The sequence below is a fragment of the Xenopus laevis genome, chromosome 9_10S (assembly GCF_017654675.1).
Source record: "Xenopus laevis strain J_2021 chromosome 9_10S, Xenopus_laevis_v10.1, whole genome shotgun sequence".
Lineage (NCBI taxonomy): Eukaryota > Metazoa > Chordata > Amphibia > Anura > Pipidae > Xenopus > Xenopus laevis.
Window position 1 is genome coordinate 99,106,177 of NC_054388.1, and position 17,259 is coordinate 99,123,435.

General features: G+C 42.4%; 1 protein-coding gene across 1 annotated transcript in view; it reads left to right on the forward strand.

Annotated features, from left to right (window-relative positions):
* Positions 1–4,639: 4,639 nt before the first annotated feature.
* Positions 4,640–17,259, forward strand: part of rab40c.S (RAB40C, member RAS oncogene family S homeolog) — a 29,398-nt gene continuing 16,778 nt past the window's right edge. The window contains 2 exon segments of the mRNA NM_001094720.1: positions 4,640–4,815; positions 11,810–12,182. Coding sequence (NP_001088189.1) covers positions 12,041–12,182 — 142 coding nt within the window. The 5' untranslated portion in view covers positions 4,640–4,815; positions 11,810–12,040.

Consider the following 17,259-nt stretch of genomic DNA (forward strand, 5'->3'; position numbering starts at 1 on the left):
ACATGCATTGGGAGACGCAGGCTTTTCACATTAGGGCAAGAAAAAAGTTTGGCTGGTTTCCAAAGTACAAACCAGCCAAAGGCCCAAAAAGGAGCCCAAATCCATACCTTGGCTAGTTTGTACTTTCAAAACTGCCTGGGCTTCAAATTAGTAGCCCAATTTGGCTGGAAATAGGGTTACCACCTTTTCTGAAAAAAAATACCGGCCTTCCTATATATTTATCTTTTTTCCATATTAATTACATTGGAATCAACCATCATTTAATACTGGCCAGGTCACAACCCTAGCTGGAAACCTGCCAATCTTGCAGCTGTAGACATTTCCCATCATCCTTTTGCTTATTTCCCATAGTTCTATATGATGGCTATTAAATTTGGTGTTGTCTCCAGCTGAGTGGGCCCTCGATGTTCGGAGGCCCAGTCTCACACACTAGTTACTCAAGAAACCCAGAGCCCAGGCTTGCAACTAAGGCTTTGCCAAATTGGCTTACTTTTTCAATGGTGCGGATTCCATGTGCCCCCTTACTGGTCTTCTAAACAGAGGCTGCAGAAGTGCCCCCTGTGACTGCTTCTGACTGTTCCTTTATAGTTATTACCATTGAGTGTATCCAGTGATATTGGGTTAGTTGACATTTCTGCCCATGACTATATTTGGTGGATCAGGCCTCAGAAGGTGGGCTTGTAGATAGAACAGAAAGTTGAGACCCAAACAGGCCTTAGAAAAACTGAGCTGTACGGGACAAAACCTATTCCATATAACCTATAACAGGTGGCACCCTATTCCTTGGCAGAAATGACCCTGCAAATGGAATATGCGTGATTACCTTAAGCAGGGCCGCTACCATAAATTACGGGCCCCATACAGCAAAATTTTCTGGGCCCCCTGGTCCCCGTCCACCCCAGAACCCGCCCCCAAGCCCCACCCCAGATCCCGCCCACCCCCCACCAAAGAAAACCAACACAGACACCAGCTCTAAAACGGTGAGCCCCTTCAATCACAAGTTATAAAAAGCCATTGGTGGTCAGGGCCCCCTTATAATTTAAAAAAAAACTATTTGCACCAGGGCCCCCAAAAAGTTTTTAAAAAACACATTGGTGGTCAGGGCCCCCCTACAAGTTAAAAAAAATCATTGGTGGTCAGGTCCCCCTATAAGTAAAAAAAAAATATTGGCACCAGGGCCCCCATAAAAGTTTCAAAAATAAACATTGGTGGTCAGCCCCCTCCTACAAGTTAAAAAAATCATTGTGGACAGGGCCTCCCCCTGTAAATAAAAAAAATTATGCTAAGGCCCCCCCATAAAAGTTTTCCAAAACATTGGTGGTCAGGGGTTCAATAAAAAAACAATGGTGTTCAGCAGAACTTACCTTAGGTTTTTCTTTAACATCTACGGCTCCTTTCGTAGCTTTGAGTCTTTTCACGGCTTCAGGTCTTCAACTTCGGGTATTTTTGTGACTTTGGGTATTTTCGTGGCTTCAAGTCATTTCTTGGCTTCGGGTCTTTTTGGAGTGGCTTCAGTTTTTTCGGAGTAGCTTTGGGTCTTTTTGGAGTGGCTTCGGGTCTTCGCTGTGCTGCCAACATTTCACGTATACAAAGACTGTACCATTGGTGGATGTCTGTGAATGTCTTAGGGAATGCTGAATAACTTATAGGCCCAACATCTGCCCAAATACTACACACTACAGTGGTAGTATATGTATTATACACTGTGATACATAAGTCTATGTATGATAGAAAAATCGAGTGGTTTATTCAGCTTACTGAATTTCATATTGAATCAAAGATGGACTTGCTGTTGTTTAAGAAGAATAACCCAGAACCACCTGCCGGCAAAACTATATTTGTAATATACAAAAAACAGTCTACTCTGTTATGCAAAGCAGCTCAGTTTCATCATCATCATCCATGGACCAGGTTCTTGTCTCCCCTAAGGCCAGACACATAGCATAAATGCTACTGCAGAAAAATGGCCTGACAGACATGGCATTGGCCCATCAGTGTACACACTGAACGCTAAAACTATGCATGCACAGCATCATTTCCCATGCACAGCTGCCTTGCACAGCCAGTATTCTGAGCCTCCATCTTTCTTTTGCATTCATTTCATATGACTGCTGCTCCTCTCCCAGATCATGGGTTGAACATCTGCCCAACTGCATTTAAAGGGCAATGAAAGGCTGAACACAATAATGAGTGCAGGCAAATTCTGGAAGATGGCGGGCACTGTCCAGGGACCAGTGGTTCATAAATGGATGATGTTAAGATTTATTCACAGGGTTAACTGATCTCAGGCTCCCAGGTTGCCTTCTTCTGACTCTTTCCAGCTTTCAAATGGAGGTCACTGAACCCATCTAAAAAATCATAATGCTCTGTAAGGCTACAAAAACATTGTTATTACTACTTTGTATTACTCATCAGGGCCGCTGTCAGGGGGGCCCAGAGTTGACTGTTGTTCCGGGCCAGAGGGATTTCCGGTTCTAAGGGGGGCCCGGCTGTGCTGCAGAAGGAGGGACAGAAAAGAACGAAGACCGCTCCAGAGAAGAACGAAGAAGCTGCAACGGAAAAGAATGAAGAAGCCGAGACTGAAAAGAACAAAGAAGACTGCTCGGAGAAGAATGAAGACCGCTCCACAGAAGAAGGAAGAAGCTGCAACGGAAAGGAACGAAGAAGCTGCAATGGAAAAGAATGAAGAAGCTGGTCCGGAGAAGAACGAAGACGCCACAATGGAAAAGAACAAAGAAGCTGCTCCAGAGAAGAACAAAGAAGCTGCAATGGAAAAGAACGAAGAGGCTGCTCTGGAGAAGAACGAAGAAGCCACGGTGGAAAATAACTAAGAAGCTGCTCCAGAGAAGAACAAAGAAGCTGCAATGGAAAAGAACAAAGAAGCTTCTCTAGAGAAGACGAAGAAGCCACGATGGAAAAGAACGAAGAAACTGCTCCAGATAAGAACAAAGAAGCTGCAATGGAAAAGAACGAAGGAGCTGGTCCAGAGAAGAACGAAAACGCCACTATGGAAAAGAACTAAGAAGCTGCAGCAGAAAAGAATGAAGACTGCTCCTGAGAAGAACAAAGAAGCTGCAATGGAGAACGAAGAAGCTGCTCCGGAAAGGAACGAAGAAGCCACGATGGAAAAGAACGAAGAAGCTGCTCCGGAAAGGAACGAAGAAGCCACAATGGAAAAGAACGAATAAGCTGCTCCAGAGAAGAACAAAGAAGCTGCAATGGAAAAGAACGAAGAGGCTGCTCTGGAGAAGAACGAAGAAGCCACGGTGGAAAAGAACTAAGAAGCTGCTCCAGAGAAGAATAAAGAATCTGCAATGGAAAAGAACGAAGAGGCTGCTCTGGAAAAGAACGAAGAAGCCATGATGGAAAAGAATGAAGAAGACTGCTCTTGAGAAGAACGAAAATGCCACAACGGAAAAAGAAGAAGAAGGCAGCCTGACAAAATTTAAAGATAAGTTCCACTGAATACCATTTTTTTAACCCCCTGCCCACCATTTTTTTAACTTGTGTGTGTGTGTGGGGGGGGGGGTCCTGTCCAACAACGTTTTTTTATCTTATTTTTTTAACTTGTACGAGGGGAACCTGGCCACCAACGTATTATGCTTTTTTTTTAACTTGTACGTGGGTCTTGAACATCAGTGAGCTCAAAAAATAACTGAAAAACCACAAATAAAAAAAACCCAAAACCAGTTGCAAATTGGCTCATCGTTACATCATAGTAAAACCTAATTTTAAAGGGGTTGTTCCCCTTTGAGTTTTGAGTATGATGTACAGATTGATATTCTGAGACAATTTGCAATTGGTTTTCATTTTTAATTATTTAAGGTTTTTGCGTTATGTAGATTTTATTCAGCAGCTCTCCCGTTTGCATTATAAACAATCTGGTAGCTAGGGACTAAATTACCCTAGCAACCATGCAATGATTAGAATAAGAGACTGGAATATGAATAGAAGAGGACTTGACTAGAAAGATGAGTAATAAAAAGTAGCAATAACAATAAATGTGTAGCCTTACAGAGCATTTGTTTTTGTTTTTTTAGAAGGGGACAACGATGCCCATTTGAAAGCTGGAAAGTGTCAGAAGAAAAGAGCAAATAATAAAACCAATGGAAAAGTTGCTTAGAACTGCCCTTTCTATTACATACTAAAAGTTGACTTAAAGGTGAACCACCCCTTTTTATTCACCGTTGCCCTGGCGTTACTATGGTATCAGACACGGCCACGTGATCATATGCAAAGCTGGAGGTTCAGCTTTAGAGAAGCACTCGTACTTATTGGGCAGCTTTATAATACCTCCCCCAACACCTTGTTGTCCCTCTGCATACAGAAAAAAACACTCAAGCTTTTTCCACTCTGACGTAGAGGAAGTGAAAGAGTTAACTTCCTTCCAGGCTGCTCTAGTAACTTCCCTCTATGGGGCTTGTCGGGGGCGTGGCCAGCACGGAAAACAATCAGGTACAGACAAGGGGGCGGAGCTGTGCTATTAAACTCCTCAGCGAATAAGCAACGCGAGTCGAGGAGGTGGGCGTTGCAATGCAGAGTTGTGAGAATGATAGGGCAGCGAATAAGAAATTGGGCGTGGTTATAATGAAAGCGACCCTTCCTTGCTATTCGGCGCATGCGCACTGGCGCAGAGACTTGGATTTTGGAACGCGGCAGCGGAGGCGATAGTGGCTGTAGAAGCTGGCGGATCGGAAGAGGCGCGGCGGGTACGGAGAGTGTCGCTCGTTTGTGGACTCCGTCGGGTGCGCTACGGACTTCCTGCTCAGTCTTGTGTTTAAGGCCTGCTTTCTGGCTGATAGAGGCGCCTTCGCGGTAAGTTCCACTCTGATCTGCCATTGAGCTGCGTGGGAACAGCGGGATGCAGGGAGTTGTTATTTTACAGTAACTGCAGGGCCTCTACCTGTGCTCTGTGTATTCGAACCAATATCTCCCAGCATCCTCAGCCAGTCTCTTTCCCGAAGCAGCCTTTGTCCTGCTGCCAGCTTCACTCGGATTGTGACAACGTGCGGGCGAGTCTGTGCCTTTGGCGCTGCTCATGTTTCTCAGCAGGGGATGCTGGGAGTTGTAGTTCAGCGTCACGCACGGGGACGCCTCACTTAATGTAGTTCTTGATCCAGAGGCAACAAGGCTATGCTTTCCAGATACAACTGTCACACAGCAATGTGTTTATCAGCTTCAGCAGAACAAGAAGACTTGACAGATGACAGTCAGTGGGGCACTTGTGTTTGGGGGAGCAGTGCCAGTCCTTTGCAGCACTTTCAGCTGGAGGATGTGAATAGACCTACGCAACTGTCAGTGCAATGTTTGTGCAACTGTCAGTGCAATGTATGTCCTGCCGCCACCATGTTTGTATCCCAAAAGTAGGGATGCACTGAATCCAGGATTCAGTTCGGGATTCTGCCTTTTTCAGCAGGATTTGGATTCGGCCGAATCCTTCTGCCCGGCCGAATGGAATCCTAATTTGCATATGCAAATTAGGGGTGTTGAAGGATATCACGTGACTCTGTCATCAAACAAGGAAGTAAAAAATGTTTTCCCCTTCCCACCCCTAATTTGCAAATATGCAAATTAGGACTCGGTATTTGGCCGAGTCTCGGCAGAGACACGGTCAGATTCTGGGAGATTAATCGCGGGTCCACGAATTTCCTCTTCTTCAGGGACGACTAATCTCCCCGAACTGCCTTCCCGCCGGCCAGAATGTAAATTGCCGGCAGGATGGCACTCTGAGCGCTTTGTTTTCCAAAGTTGCCTTAAGAGGAAACATCGATCAACTTCAAAAAACGAAGCGCTCAGAGTGCCATCCTGCCGGTAATTTACATTCTGGCCGGCAAGAAGGGGAGTTCAGGGAGATTAGTTACCCCGAAGAAGAGGAGATTTTTCACCGGGCGACTAATCTTCCCCCAATCTGACCATGTGTTAGAGTCCTGCGCGGGTCCATTTTTTGGGACCCATACCTGGCCCGTACCGCAACCCGCATTCTTACCCGATTGGACCAGCTATCCGACCCGCAAGTACCTTATCCGCGACCCGGACCCAGTGTCGGACTGGCCCGGCGGGATACCGGGAAAAAACCCGGTGGGCCCCGACCCTTGTGGGCCTCCGCCGGGCCAGAACCCTTCTCCCGATATTTGCAATCACGAAATTTTTTTTTATTTCCGGCGATGCGCAGCGCCGCCTGCGCATGCGCGCCGTGTGGCGTTGTTGCGCATGCGCGCCGAACGGCTGGGCCAACAGGTTTTAGTAGGGGGGCGGGGGGCCCCTGGACAGCAGTCCCGGTGGGCCCCGGGCCTCCCAGTCCGACCCTGCCCGGACCCGCGACCTGCTGACCATCAAGAACCATGAAGTGCTGTCATTGTAAACCGGAAGTGACATCATCGGAAGTAGGCATTATCAGAAAAAAGGAGTAAAAATCGCTATTGGCCCGACCCGCAGAACCGTCGACCTGCGTCTATACCCGCACCCCGAACTTCTATCCGCAACCTGCAGGGTAACGCAGGTTTTTTAAACCCGCGGGTACACAACCCACTGCAGGACTTTACCGTGTGTCTCTGCCCTTAGGGCGGCAGATTTCTTCTTCCAGCTAATTACAAAAAGAATAGTGTCGGGCACACAGACTCCACAAGGGCTGCCAAAAGGGCACTTAGTCATGGGCCCTAAGGGGCACGAAACGCATAGGGCCAGTGGAGATACTGTTCCTTTTTAAATGAATCTACAATAAATATATTTTTTGACTTTATTTTTGGCGGCCCTTGTGGAGTCTTTCTGAGTGCCCAATGAACCACTTTTTGTACTTTGCTGGTTTATCCGCTCCCTAAGCTGAGGTTCAGGGCCTGGTGCCCTGTTCTACGTGGTGAGTGATCAACATATTTTGTGTCCCCCTTTTTCTGTAGTTTAATATTATCAGGCTTCTTTTTACCCCACTAGCCGAGAAAGGCTCGCAGGATAGCAACTCGCATGCCATCGGTCTAAGACAGGACATATAGCCTGAGGGTGCTCTAGGCATTGGTGTCAAGTCGTTTCCGCCCCAATTATTTCAGTCATTGGTTCAGAAAAAACACAGTTTGGATATCCATTGCGTGAGCAATGCTGCAGATCAGTTAAATATGGAAAATCATCAATTTTTTAAATTTTTGTTCAAAGTCACAGCTTTGTTCAAAGTCGCAGCTTGGTAACGACGGCCTGAAACAGGTTTTCCCATTTAGGCCTATAGCACACAAGTCATTGCCAGTTGAAGTTGGATAACGCCTTTGAAAGGCCACACACATTTTAGGCCTGAAGGTGGCCATACACGGGTAGATTAAAGCTGCCGATGACCGATTCGGCAGTTTATCTGCCCATGTGTGGGGGCTCCGGACGGGTCCTTCCGAATAGATATCGGGCAGAGATCGATCGGTCGAGTTTGATTTTTTTTTTTGTACAATCCAGGACCGCATTGGCTAGTTGATGCGGTCCTGCGACCCGTCGTAGCCCATTCGTAGTATTGTAATCCAATCGTTCGGCCCCAGGGCCGATATACTATCTGACCTCGATATACTAATTGTGTCTCAATATACTTGTGTCTTTGTGACTTAGGAATGATTTAGAGCTCAGGTGCTGGTAGGACTGGTTATGTGTGTAGAATGTGGGTGTGTGAGGTTGTGAGTGTTTTCTCTGAACTAATAAACATATAAACAGTTGCAGTGGTGTGTGATTACACTGAACATGTATGGATTATGTCGGACAGAGACCTTTCTAGTGCCCACTAACCATGACCATGGCCCACTTGCATACCAGTTAGTTGGGTTCTGTGCCAAATGATACAGAGTTATATCCAATATATTAGTGAAAATATTATGGTAGACTGGGACCCATTGGCAAATCTTCTGGTGTTTTCATAGGCCAGTCCAACCCTCAACACAGGAATGTCCTGACTGTAGTTTACATGCTTTTGCACCCATAGTTGCTGTTGGTATCCACTTTAATTGACGTGCAGATAAAGGGGCTGTTCATCTTTGAGTTAACTTTTAGTATGATGTAGAGAGTGATATTCCGAGGCAATTTTCTATGATTTATGGTTTTCGTGTTATTTAGCTTTTCATTCAGCAGCTCTCCAGTTTGCAATGTCAGCAGTCTGGTTGCTAGGTTCCAAATTATCCTACCAACCATGTATTGATTTGAATATAGACTGGAATATGTATAGGAGAGACCCGGATAGAAAAAAATGAGTAATAAAAAGTAGCAATAACAATACATTTGTAGCCTTACAGAGCATTTGTTTTTAGGTGGGGCTCAGTGACCCCCATTCGAAAACTGGAAAGAATCGGAAGAAAAAGGCAAAGAATTAAAAACTATATAAATAATGAAGACCAAAAGTTGCTTAGAATTAGCCATTCAATAACATACTAAAAGTTAACTTAAATGGGTGGTTCATCTTTAAGTTAACTTCTAGTATGTTGTAGAATGGCCAATTCTAAGAAACTTTTCAATTGGTCTTCATTATTCATTTTTTATCGTTTTGAATTATTTGCCTTCTTCTTCTGACTCTTTCCAGCTTTCAAATGGGGGTCACCGACCCCCATCTAAAGAGCAAATGCTCCACTAGGCCACACATTGATTGTTATTGCTACTTTTTATTACTTATCTTTCCATTCAGTCCCTCTCCTGTTCATATTCCAGGCTCTTATCCAAATCAGTGCATGGTTGCTAGGGTAATTTGAACCTGGCAACCGGATTGACAAAATTGCAAATTGGAGAGCAGCTGAATAAAAAGCTAAATAACTCAAAAACCACAAATAATAAAAAATGAAAACCAAATGCAAATTGTATCAGAATATCACTCTCTACATCATACTAAAAGTTAATTTAAATGTGAACAACCCCTTAAAGGTGAACCACCCCTTTAAGTCCTGTACACCAACTAATTCAGCTCTGTAGCAGTTACCTGTATAAGTATCATGAGTCATGGCTTCCAGTGCAGCTGAATCAGAGGCACACATCTAATTACTTTTTTTTTTGTCTGTGGGCATGATTGCTGCCTGGGTACTTGATGATGGTGCCCTGGCATATGACCGTATAAAATTGGAATCTCCGAGGACCCCAGTATTTAATTGCAGTTCAGCCTTTCTCTATCGGTGGTTGTTGCCATATGTAGGTTGAAAGCAGCTACAAAACCACAAGGTTAAAACATAGCAACGTATCTATAGTAGTGCTGGGCCTCATGGTCATAGTCCCTTTGCTTCCAGGTTGGCAGTAAATTGTGTCCAGGATCAGTGCAGTCTGTTGTTTTGGCCAATCAGCGTTGGCATGATCAGAGATTGATTAGCAGTAGCGATGGGCGATTTTTTTGCCTTGTTTCGCCACGGAAATGACACCTATAGACTTGTATGGCGTTGTGCGTCAAAAAAATTACGCATCAGCGTTTTTTTGACGCCCACAGACTTTAATGGGTGTCAGCAACATTTCGGCGGCGGCAAAATTCTGGCAAAGCGAAACGGGTCAAATTCGCCCAAGCCTAATTAGCAGGGTTAATCTTTGTAGGTGCAGTTTCTCAGGGTGCCCACATTATTACTGGGCGTCTGTTTCAGAGTCTAGAATTGAATTCCTTATCCGTTGCAGGAATACACTGCACTGTATTAAAGGGGTTGTTCACCTTTGAGTTAACTTTTAGTATGATGTAGAGAGTGATATTTTGAGACAATTTGCATTTGGTTTTCATTTTTTATTACTGGAGGTTTTTGAGTTATTTAGCTTTTTATTCTAGGGTCCAAATTCCCCTAGCAACCATGCACTGATTTGACTAAAGCTGGCCATAGACACACAGATCCTATCATACGAACCGAGGATTCGTACGATTTTCGGATCGTGTGTGGAGAGTGCCGACAGCTTTCGTCCGGTTGAGATCGGTTGTTTGGTCGGTCCGGTTTGATTTTGACCCGACCGATCCCGCCGGAGCCCATTGCACATCGTAATCAGATTACCCCCGATATATAGCCATGCTCGTTAATGGCATATCGGGGAAAGATCCGCTTGTTTGGCGATGTCGCCAAACGAGCGGATCTTTGCGTCTATGGCCAGCTTTAGAGAATGGAATATGAATAGGAGAGGCCTGAATAGAAAAATGACTAATAAAAAGTAGCAATAACAATACATTTGTAGCCTTACAGAGCATTTATTTTTTTTTAGATGGGGTCAGCGACCCTCATTTGAAAGCTCGAAAGAATCAGAAGATGAAGGCAAATTATTCAAAAACTATAAGAAATTGAAATGGAAGGCCAATTGAATAGTTGCTGAGAATTAGCCATTCTATAACATACTTAAAGTTAACTTAAAGGGGAACCACCCCTTTAAAGGGTTTCCGGTATAAACAGGATGGGGGCCCATTTTTTTTTTCCTAGTAGAATCCTTGTTGTTTGACCAAAATGTGTGGTAACTGTGTGCTTGTGGCTACGTTATATACAAGAGCCGCTAATCGACAAATTGTGTGCATCCAATAGGAATTCTTGTCTGTCCTTTTTGTGGATAGAAAGTATTCCTGACCCTGGACACATCAGGGCAGATTTATCGAAATGCAAGATAAAAACTCACCCACTTTCTATTCATTCCTATAGGATGTTTAGAATTGTATGTTCACCATTATATAATATGCTTTTAAAAATCCCATAGGAATGAAAAGAAAGTGGGTGAGTTTTTCTGTGTTTAGCTCTAATCTCTCATCTGCCCCATCATCTCCTTGTCACATAGGGTTGTCCTGCATCTCCTCTGTGACGTGAATACAGCAGAATTTAATATTTTCCTATTCTATTTGTGACCCCCTGTAGTGCACAGAGGAAGGTGAATAGACCTCACAGCTGCAAGGAACCCCCTCCCTTACTAATAAACATATATAGCATGGACGGAACCCATGAATCACAATGAGCTGCTATTGATCGTCTTTGTTCCCCCCCCCCTGTGGGGTATGAATGTTGAGTAGGGTAAGATGCTGAGAAATGGATAAAGCTTTCTCTTTCCATCCACTGACTATTAAGATATTAACCTCTTCTGTGCCTCATAAGCCTGTGGGATACTGCAGCGCAATCCCACCATTGAGGAGACCCTGCAGTGTGTTTCTGACCTTCACCATCTGCCTCTGTTTTGCTCATTATGCAAATTGTTTTGAAATCCCCTCTTGTATAAGGGAGTGTCTAGATGGGGCGACTGTCCCCGATTTTGCCCAATTATTGGCCGAGGTAAGGAAGCTCTTTCTTTCTCCTTACATTGTGCCAAAGGAAGGAGGGAAACGTAGCCTTTTATGTGCACTTCCCTGCAGCTGGGGAGAGACTACAGGAACAAAGCTGGAGGAAGATGGTTGGTTACATTTAGTACTAAGAGGGCGAGGGGTTACATTTTTATAAAAATAAATAAATTATGTATATATATATATATATATATATATATATATATATATATATATATATATATATATATATATATATATATATATATATATATATATATATATATATATTTATTGAGATAGATATAGATAAAGATATAGATAGATATAGATAAAGATATATAGATCTAGGGAAAATATAAAATCATGGAAATGTATTATGCATAATATAAAGGTGGGACCACAAAACTAGAATGTAAAATGAGAGAAAACTTAAAATCAGGGGATGTATAATTGGGGTTCTACTGTGTATATACACACACACACACACACACACACAAAAAAATAAATATATATATATATACACACACATACATTTTCTTTCCTCTTTATAGAATGTCATTGTTTATATGAATGTCTCACGTTCCATTCTTCTTGTATGTGTTTATCTTTCAGGATTCCCTCCCCACCCAGTCCCACTGGGAAATGCAGATGAGTTGGTGAGAGAGAGAGAGAGAAAAGGTTGAGAGCTCAGCGCATGCAATCTGCAGTATCTCTCCGCCGCTCAGGACGTTTTCTGCCGACTGACACCAGGCACTTCCTTACGCCAGGCTTCTGGCACACCACCGCGTTTGCCTTTGAGAGCCTGACATGCAGGTTGTCTGTCGGGGCTCGTGAAAAGGGAGGATGGGCACACAGGGCAGCCCGGTTAAGAGCTATGACTATCTGCTGAAATTCCTGCTGGTGGGAGATAGCGACGTGGGCAAAGGAGAAATCTTGGAGAGCCTGCAGGACGGAGCATCTGAGTCGCCGTATTCCTACAGTAATGGTAAGAGCTGGAACTTCTGCACTTTTTATAAAGTGTATAAAACAAATGCTCTGCCTTTGGGGTGCTGTATCTCACAGTGGTGCCTCTCTGCTTGCCAAGAAGTGTCTAGCAAATCATGTAAACATTAAATAAACCCAATAGGCTGGTTTTCCTTCCAATTAGAATTAATTACCGGTATATGTAAGTTTGGATCAAGTACAAGCTACTGTTTTATTATTAGAGAGAAAAAGGAAATGTTTTTTAAACATTTGGATTATTTGGATAAAATGGAGTCTATAGGAGACCATTCCGTGATTCTGGATAATGGGTTTCCGGATAAAGGATCCCATATCTGTGAAATCAAATTATTGAAGGCCAAACACACCTACATGTGATGAAACTTTTGTAAAAACTTGTGCCCCCCTCACAGCCATATTTATCTGGTGCTGTAAGGTACAGTGACTGTGCCAGGACCCTATCTGATGCTCCTAGGACTTATTTTTATTGTGGTTATTTATTTGCTTTTAAAGTGGCTGTTCGCCTCTGAATTAACTGCTAGTATGCCGTAGAGAGGGATATTCTGAGACAATTTGCAATTGGTTTTAATTTTTTTATTATTTGTGGTTTTTGAGTTATTTAGCTTCTTATTCAGCAGCTCTCCAGTTTGCAGTTTCAGCAGTCTGGTTGCTAGGGTCCAATTTGCCTTGGCAACCGTTCACCGATTTCAATAACAGACAGGTATATAAAAAAAGAGGCCTGAATAGAAAGATGAGTAATAAGAACTTGCAGTAGCAATAAATATATTTGTTTCTACTTGGGGACCAGTGACCCCCTATATGAAAGAGGCAGAAGAAGAAAGCAATTAATTAAAAAAAAAAAAAAAACTATAGAAAATTAAGAATGAAAACCAATTGAAAAGTTGCTTGGAATTGGCCATTCTATGAAATACTAAAAGTTAACTTAAAGGGGAACCACCCCTTTAGGGCCAAGTCGTCTGAAAGTAAACCCAGCTTTGCACGGCAGAAAGGGCCCTGATGAGATTTGAATTGTTGTCTCTGTTCTAAATTGCCTTGTTTCTAAGAGCACCTTGTTTCTGTGCTGTGTGATTTATGTGTTTTGGCAATTATCCTTCTGCACATAATTGTATTGAATTACACGCAGTCCTTCTAACAGGGTTGGCGCATGCATGAACATGTGATGAACTATCTTCTATTCCTTAAAGGGGTTGTTCACCTTTGAGTTAACTTTGAGTATGATGTAGAGAGTGATATTCTGAAACAATTTGCAATTGGTTTAATGTTTTATTACTTTTGTTATTTAGCTTTTTATTCAGCACCTCTCCACTTTTCAATTTCAGCAATCTGGTTGCAAGTGTTTAAATTCCCCTAGCAACCATGCATTGATTTAAAATAAGAGACTGGAATATAAACAGGAGAGGGTCTGAATAGAAAGATGAGCAATAAAAAGTAGCAATAACAATACATTTGTAGCCTTACAGGGTATTTGTTTTTAGATGGAGTCAGTGAAAGCAGGAAAAGAGTCAGAAGAAGGCAAATAATTAAAAAAAAACAAAAAACAATTGAAAAGTTGTTTAGAATTGGCCATTCTATAACATACTGAAAGGTGAACAACCCCCTTTAATTGTGTGTGTGTGTATTAAGGTAACCAGGGCGTGGCCTTTAGGTCTAGTGCCACGAGGCCATGAAGCCAAAGTTCATAAATTGTTGAATTTCAGCTTTCGGTGACCTCCTCAAACTGGGAATCTTTAAATATAACATTTAGGCAGGGAGGGGTTAAAGGAAAACAGTTACACCAAAAAATTAAAGTGTTTAGTAATGACAATATAATGTACTGTTGTGATGCACTGCTAAAATTGCTGCGTTTGCTTCAGAAAGACTCCTATTGTTTATATAAACAAGCTGCTGTGTAGCCATGGGGGCAGCCATTCAAGCACAGGATACACAGTAGATAAAAGATAAGTACTACTATAGTTTAAATAAACAAGCTGCTGTGTAGTCATGGGGGCAGCCATTCAAGCACAGGATACACAGTGGATAACAGATGAGCTCTGTAGTATACAATCAGAACTTATCTGTTATCTACTGTGTATCCTGTGCTTGAATGGCTGCCCCCATGGCTACACAGCAGCTTGTTTATATAAACTATAGTAGTACTTATTTGTTATCTACTGTGTATCCTGTGCTTGAATGACTGCCCCCATAGCTACACAGCAGCTTGTTTATATAAACTATAGTAGTACTTATCTGTTATCTACTGTGTATCCTGTGCTTGAATGGCTGCCCCCATGGCTACACAGAAGCTTGTTTATACAGTATAAACTATAGGAGTCTTTCGGAAGCAAACACAGCAGTTTTACTAGTGCAGGGCAACACTACATTATATTGTCATTCCATTAAAATATTTTCATTTTTTGATGTCACTGTTCCTGTAACTAACAGCCTTCAGTCATTCTACTTGGAAGGAGATTCAGCTGTTGGTTTTATAACCAAGCCTGAATTCTTAGATATATAATTAGGGATGCACCAAATCCTGAATTTGCTTCAAGATTTGGCCAAAACCTTTTTTCTGATTTGGGTATAGAGTAGTAACCTCCAAAAGGAAGTCTCATTTATTTCACTATGCTGTTAATGTGTCACATGTACCATCGGAAACTGAGGATGCCTGGGCCACCAAATATCCTGCCCAATGTATTAAGCTCATTTTTTTCCCCCATATTCCATCTTTACAAAGTGTTATTGGACGAGCTTACTCCCTGCTCTTCTCACAGGTGGAAAGAGCAGGATAGAGCTGTGGCAGAGCCAGGAATGTTGCAGTCTGTGCCAGGCCCCTTTGAAGATTTTTGGCAGCCCTGTGTTGTATGTAACAACCTAACGAATATTGTTGTTTTTTTATAGTTTAGTTTGATTCCTAACTTCTATACAGGACTGTATCTGCAGGAGGAGTCCTAGCAGGCAGATCATTCCAATATGGCCACAGATTATATGTGTTTAGGGCCTCTATTTGGTCCTGAACTAGTACTTAAAGGGGAACTCCACACCAACATAACTTGAGCTTTTTGAAAAGTAAACCTAAGTTCAAGCAACTTTGAATTATACATCAATTAAAAAATAAGCAGACTTTTCATGATTTTTAATGGTTTGGAACAGTTCCCTAAGCCTAGCCCCCTGCTCTCGTGCTAATCTGTCTGACTACTATTCTGAGCTGCCTGACTACTTTGCTTTGGGTTTGGAGGATGCAGGCTGAAGACAGATGACTGTTAATACAAAGTAACAGTAGTCAGCCAGCTCAGCAAAGTAGTCGGCCAGTTACTTTGTATCAGCAGTCATCTGTCCTTAGCCTGCATCCTCCAAACCCAACAATTCCCCGCACATGCGATTTCAATAAGGAAAGGAACATCACAGTGCAATGTATTGTGGGTTATGTAGTTCCTGCTGTCTGTAAGCTATGGAGAAGTTGTTACAATTTGTAACATCAGTGTTTAGTCCCTCCTTCCCTGCCAGAATTTCAAATGATACAGAAAGAGAAGAACTGTTCTGGATTCTGTATATCAGCATAGAAAATGGCATTTATTCATACTTTTTGAAGAAACCAGTAACTGTGATGGGAATATTAGGGGTTTCTGTGTTATGTGGGTCTCTTTATCAAATTTCTCTTTATCAAATTTTGGTTTGGAAGCCAGAGTTCCCTTTTAAGAACCTACAAAACCCTATAAATCCTTGTTCTACTTCCCCTAGCTCTTCAGTAAAATGAGCAATATTGGTTGACTTTCCCTATAAGGTGTAGTGTATATATAGTTATGTATTTATATCATGTAATACCCATCAACTATTATATATGTAATAAAGTTAAGACTGTGCATAGTGCCCTTAGGGCTGGTTTTGATGTGAGAGGGGCACTGGGGAAACAGCAGTGGAAAGGAGGCAGACAAGTGTACAATGGGGAAAGGGAAGATTAAACCTTTACAGGAACTTCTAGGATGATATAGAGAGTGATATTCAATTTGCTATTGGTTTTCATTTTTTATTCTTTGTGGATTTTGAGTTAGTTGGCTTTTTAATCATCGGCTCTCCTGTTTGCAGTCTCAGCAGTGTGGTTGCTAGGGTCCAAATAACCCTAGCAACCATGCACTGATGTGAATAAAAGTGGCCATACACTGGCAGATTAAAGCTGCAGTCCTTTAAACAGATTCCAGTGTGTGGGGGCTTCTGATGGGTTTCCCTAATTTTTGACTTAGATATCGATTGGGGAGGCTTTATTTTTCTGGCGATCGAGGACCGTGTTGGCTAGTTGATGCAGTCCTCATCCCCGTCTGCACCCAATCTTTTCATTGTAATGCAATCATTCAGCCCTAGGATCGAACTTTCGGATTAACCTCATATTGCCCTGCTGTTGGTAAGGTCGCCTTAAGAGACTGGAATATGAATAGGAGAGGTCTGAATAGAAAGATGAGTAATAAAAAGTGGCAATAACAAAATATTTGTAGCCTTACAGGGCATTTGTTTTTTAGATGGGGTCAGTGACCCCCATTTGAAAGCTAGAAAGAGTCAGCAGAAGAAAGCAAATAATTAAAAAAAAAAAGGCAAGTTGAAAAGTTGCTTAAAATCTGTCATTCTATAACATACTAAAAGTAAGTTTTTTTTTGTTTTTTTTGTTTTTTTTTTTTGGGGGGGATGGCTATTTAAAGATGGCTAGATACAGAGTCTGTGGTGGTTAATGGGAAACATGGGGTTGGATTTAGCTTATATTTGGGGGAGATGAGAAGCAGGATGTCCCATTGACTATAATTGCAGTAGGTCACAGAGGAGGGAAAGGGTTGAAAGCCTTGAGTTTTAGCAATAACCGAGACAGAGGAAGGAAGTAGCAATAATCGGCAGGATGAACCAACTGCTTTTAGCTGGAGAGTAACTGCAAACGGAGATATTTTCTCTTTCTGGGAGAGGGGGTTAAGTAATAAGTAATCTTTGTTCTTGGCCTTTAGTATGGTGAAATGTTCTGGAGTTTTGTGAGTGCCATTAAATCATTCTTGTGAGTGTTATTATTAGTAGCAGAACAGTGTGAAGAAGTGCTTAGCATTTTG